Here is a 5327-nt window from a genome sequence, read left to right on the forward strand (position 1 = left end):
TCTTTCCCTTTTTCCTGAAGCATAGTTCACAGCCAACCTCGAAGGTGGCGTGACCTCAGGCCACACTGTTGTCAGACGCCCCTGGGTCTGAACCCTGGTTCCTCCCAGCCTGGTTCCTTAGTCACTTGCCAAGCCTCACTTCCTCACCTTGTCCATCTCTCAGGACTTGCCCCACTGGCCAACAGGAGCCAGAGCTTGGACGCAAAGCAGATGTGACTCCCAAAGTGCTCGGCCTCCTCTCGGGGGTGTCTTACTGCTGCCCCCTCCAGGCGTGGATCTGCCCTAAGGGCTCTGGCCGCACTCGCTCCTGCAGTGCCCTCACCTGCCGGGAGCAGTGACCAGCCAGGACACGGGTACACGGCTCCCCTCCAGCTCCAGCTGACCCAGGGCAGCCAGCAAGACCTATGGCCGCCCTGGCGCTGTCCTCGCAGAGAGCAGAAGGGAGGCTGTAGCCATGCCTGACTTCGTTGCCTTAGCTCCCAGGGCCTGGCACACCATTTGGGGGGGCGTGCCTTTTTTTTTAAATTTTAAAATAATTATTTAATTTTATTTTTATTTATTTACTTGTTTTTTAATTTGACCAGAGACGGACAGAGCAAGAGACAGAGAAAGAAAGAGCAAGAGAGTGAGGGAAAGTGAGAAAGCAAGCCACCAGGTCTGGGACTCACACTGCGGTTGGCCATGTAGGAGTCCAGCACCCTTAACCACCATGCCACCTGTTGACCCCAAGGACGTACCTTTTTGACGGCACACTGGAAGCCCGTCTGCTTGTCCTCCATCCTGTGCACCTCTCCGAAGGAGCCTCTGCCCAGGCGGGGCTGGTGTGTGGCCCAGTGGACTTCTTCTCGGTACTCATAATCCACTGGCTTCAGTTTCTGGGGTTGGCAGGAGAGAGAGGCGAGTCAGTGGTCAGTGCGGCGGAGGGGTGAAGGGCTACAGCAGGGAGGGCTGTCCAGCTGCCAGTCCCAGTGCTGTGCCAGGCCCACAGCCAGGCTCTAAGGGGCAGGCCCAGAAGGGGCTTACAGGACTAAGGTGAAGGCAAAGGGGAGCTTTGGGGCTGCCTAAGAACAGCTGATCCTTGAGCTGAAAAAAAGCCTCTCCCAGACTCGTGATGGTGGGACAGAAATGGAATTGCCAACAACCCCGACACTGGCAGGACATAACTCAGAAGCTAGAGGTAGAAGGGGGAACAATTAGGAGTGAGCGTGGGGTGTCAGGGAGAAAGACAAAAAGTGGGCAGGATAGGACCAGCAGGTGGTGTGGTGGTTAAGGCGCTGGAGCTTACAAGGCCAACTCTGTGGTTCAAGACCCGGACATGATGGCTTGAAAAATACAATGGGTGTGTGTGCATGCCCAAAATCCCGACAGGAGAAGGGAAGAGGAGGGACTACACTGTGGCTATTCCCTCTAGGGGGCGACTTCTCACTTTCCCTCTTTGCTTCTCTCTGGCAAGTGCACGCACCCTACAGCAAAAAAAGCTAAAAAAAAAAAAAAAAAAAAAAAAAAAAAAAAGAGCGGTATAAAAGTCAGAAATTAGTCTGGTAAAATCATTTACCGTTCCAAAGTCATCCAGTAAGAGAACTTGAGGAAAAGGGACAGAGGGGGTCGAGAAAAAGGGCAGAGATCTCGTCTCTCCTGCACAGTGTCGGGGGGCGGGGGTCAAGCTGCTGTCTGTCCTGCCTGCCCTGTCTCTGTGTATGCCTTATTCGGGTAACACAGGACGCGGCCATCACTCAGTAACAGCCAGGTTGGCTGGAAGGCTGTGAGTGAGGCTGAAGGTACGGTCCTGCTCTCTGCTTCGGGACCACATCCCAAGTGGTTCTGACAGGGAGAGGGCTGTCTTGCCCAGATCTGCCAGGGTTTAAGAGATGCCTCTCTGGCCCTGGCAGTCCCACGCCATCTCCCAGCTTCAGCTCCTGCCCCGGTGGTGGCCGACAGGTGTGGGGATTAGTTACCTCAGTGAGCAGGACCCCCTCGCTGTCTTCTGTTTCAGGGCTGGGCTCCCAGGGCCTGGAGCCCCCTGCTGACCAGGTCTTGGCCAGGCTGGCCAGGCTGTGGGCCTGGCCTGAGCTCACACTGCCTTGTAGAGCGTGGACCAGGTATTCCTCCACAGAAAACTTCTCACGGGTGCTGCGAGATGGACAGCTGGGCGCCAGGTGTGGGCCAGGCAGGGGTTTCTGACTGTCTATACAGGCCAGCTTGTGCAGGTGTGGGCCAGGCAGGGGTTGCTGTCTGTCTACACAGGCCAGCTTGCCCAGGAAGAAGGACTCAAGGGGGTGAGGTTTCTGGGGCTGGAGCGGGTGGAAGGGGAAGGGATGGGGCAGTCTGCTGTAAGGGAAAGGGTGAGCAGGCAGGGGCAGGGGTCCCACGTCCTGGGGGTGGTGGAGTTTCCACACATGGTTTAGACATTGCAAGGGGCTGATGAGTTTGTGGAGTTCTGATCGAGGCAGTGCTGGCCGAAGGCCCTCGCCTAGTTTCTCAAAGCAGAGTTGGCCAAGGCCTGGTTCCTTCAGATGCCTGGTGAACTGGGGGCTGTTTTTGTTATATGGGGTGCCTGGTGGAGACTCGTCCTCCTGGAGGGGGAAGACACAAGTGTTAGGATGCAGGGCAGGGCTGAGGCACAGGGCTGTTCCGAAGGCCCACGAGCTAGGTCTGGCAGTGGGTGCGGTCTCACCTGCACTGGGAGGGCGCAGCTCTCCTGCTCGGGGGTTCTGGGGAGGGGTCTGGCCAAGGCCACTCCTGACAGAGCTGGGGGCTTCAAACTCTTCTTCCTCCGTTTCTTCCGGGCCTTGCTGCGACGCTTGCCCTTCCAATATACACGGGCCATTTTGCCCTCGGTTGTGTGGGCCACATTGTTGGGGATTTGATCAAGACTCTCAGACTGGCTGCGGACAAAGGGACAGAGCCACATTCTGAGCATGAGGATGCTGTGGTCCAGATGGCTGTATCTGCAGTCATACAGACCCGAGGCTGATCCCTGCTTTGTCACTGCTTGTGGGGAATGTGGGGAAGTTCCGAACCCAAGGAGCCTCAGTTTTTTCATCGATAAAATGGGTGTGGCATTTCCTGTCATGCAGGGTGGAGGTGAGGTTTAAATGAAAGGTCACTTAGGAAGCCTCTGGGTGCCCTAAGGGCTCTGGCAAGCCACCAGAGAAGTGCGCCCATGACTGTGGTGGGACGTACACACACAGCTCTTCTCTAGCAGGGGAGGTTCTCCCACTGCTATCAGGGGGCTGCCCCTGGGGAGTTCCCAGGAGGCCACACTCTGTAGACAAGCTGGACCCTGACTGACAAGAGTTTGGTTCTATGGCCTGTGGGAGGAGAGATGGTTGCGGCAGGTCACCTCCCCCGACTGGCTCCTGGAGCTATCTGGTTGCTGTAGGAGTCTGAGGGGCTAACTCAGAAGGGTGCCCTGTCTGGCCTGGTGCCAGGACCAGGGAGCCTACCCATTCTTGGACACCCTCGAGGGGTATTACCACCGTGGCTTGCACTCAACTGTGATGCTTGGCCAGGTCAGAAACTGGCAACAAAAGAGTTTTGACAGGGCTGTCACAATTACAGCTATGGGCAGGGGCTGGCAGGTGGCATGGTGGTTAAGGTGCTGGACTCCCACATGGCCAACTGTAATTTGAGTCTCGGACCTGGAAGCTTGCTTTCTCACTCTCTTTGGTCAAACTGAAAAATAATAATAAATGAAATTAAATAATTCCTTCTAAAATTTTTATTTGTTTTTTTTTAGAAGTTTTTGTCTTAGGGCATATACACTCACTGGGGAGAAAGAGACAGACACAGTGAGAAGGAAAGGAAGAAACCACCCCCCGGGGGGGATGATCACGCCATAATCCCTTCTCCATGGATCTTGGACACACACAAACATGCCCTCAGCGTGATTTTCAAGCCACTGGGTATGGGAACTGAACAGCAGTCAGACATGGGGGAGTCCAACGACATAAATGCTACACCACCTGCTGGCCCCAATAAATAATTCTAAAAAAACCAGCCAAGGGCAGACCACAGCCTCAGCCACCATCCCGAAGCCCCAGTCTCTGTCCTCACAAAGGAGGCAGACCCACCCTGGTCCTGGGCCTGCGGGGGCCCACGGCTTCTCTCAGGCAGCTGAAAGAAGTGGGTTTATCAGAAATGCCTTTTCTGGGACAGAAGACACTATAAGAAATTTTTTTTTCTTTGTTTTTATGATAGGAGGTGAGAACGAGAAAGCAAGAGAGGCAAAGTGTCCTGGGCCTCATCCTGCTCTGACCCCTTCCCCAGCCCTCTAGCTCCCCGGCATCCAGGGTGCCTGTGTGTGTCCAGTTAGAGGTCTGAACTGTGGTCACCATATGGCCTCCAGCACTGCAGGGTGCTAAAGTCTCCTCTGAGCCACAGTGGTCAGGCCAGCATACAGAATCCGGCCAAGCACTGAGCACTTCTTAGTTCCAGGCAGCCATACAATCCTTTTTTTTTAAAAAAAAGAATTAAAAATCATTTAACTTTATTTATTTATTTAAATTTTGACCAGAGAGGGACAGAGCAAGAGAGTGCGCAAGAGAGGGAGGGAAAGTGAGAAAGCAAGCCGCCCGGTCCAGGACTTGAACCACGGTCAGTCAGGTGGGTGTCCAGCACCCTTAACAACCATGCCATCTGCCAGTCCCATCCCTTCACAACCTTTTGATAATTAGCAGTTTCCAAATTCTAACCATGAAAAAAGTCCGCCTGGTGGCAGAGGAGGGGATTGTTTTGAGGTGGATGTAAATCTCAGTTGCCACAAATCATCTTGTGGAGGTGGGGGGTCTGGGGACGGACTGAGCCTCACCCTGGCTTCCTCTTCCTTGGGTGGCTCAGTGTGTCTGTCCCTGCCTGTTCCCACAACCCCTATCCCTACCTGGGTGTGTCTCCAGCAGGAGAGCCACCCAGTTTCTCCCTGGAGGACGGTGAGAGGGGCCTCTGGACCTGCACTCTAGTCAGGCACCAGCTAGAAACAGCGCCTGTTCCTGGCACCCTCCCTGTTGATGGGAAACGAGGGGGTGCATCAAGGACTCCAAGGAGAATAAAAATAAAATGTCAAGCTGACGTGGTCCAGAGGCACTCATCCACGGGCCGGGCCGTGAAAAGCTTTTGGAAAGCTTATCTGGCTGAGAGAGCAGCTGGGCCAGGAAAGCCTGGGCAGGTTCCAAGCTGAGCCCCAGGTGCTGAAGGAGGGAGCCAGGGTCAGGCGGGAGCAGTGGGAGCAGTGGGAGCAGCAAGAGCAGTGGGAAAAGCGGGAGCAGCAGCAGCAGGAGCCCACAGCGGGAGCAGCAGGAGCAGTGGGAGCAGCAGGAGGGGAGAGGGGG

At 55.1% G+C, this 5327-nt stretch overlaps 1 protein-coding gene across 3 annotated transcripts in view; it reads right to left on the reverse strand.

Annotated features, from left to right (window-relative positions):
- MAP3K14 (mitogen-activated protein kinase kinase kinase 14) overlaps window positions 1–5327 on the reverse strand; it is a 52656-nt gene that overhangs the window by 12392 nt on the left and 34937 nt on the right. For all 3 annotated transcript variants that reach the window (XR_003548141.1, XM_006170020.3, XM_006170019.3), the window contains exons 4-6: window positions 2675–2885; window positions 1956–2573; window positions 738–875 (exon numbers count right to left, since the gene is read on the reverse strand). Coding sequence is in view for 2 of the 3 variants with exons in the window: in XM_006170020.3 (XP_006170082.1) it covers window positions 738–875; window positions 1956–2573; window positions 2675–2885 (967 nt within the window). In the remaining variant the exon portion in view is untranslated. The remainder of the gene's footprint in view (window positions 1–737; window positions 876–1955; window positions 2574–2674; window positions 2886–5327) is intronic.

The sequence above is a fragment of the Tupaia chinensis genome, unplaced genomic scaffold (genome assembly GCF_000334495.1).
Source record: "Tupaia chinensis unplaced genomic scaffold, TupChi_1.0 Scaffold148004_1, whole genome shotgun sequence".
Taxonomy (NCBI): domain Eukaryota; kingdom Metazoa; phylum Chordata; class Mammalia; order Scandentia; family Tupaiidae; genus Tupaia; species Tupaia belangeri.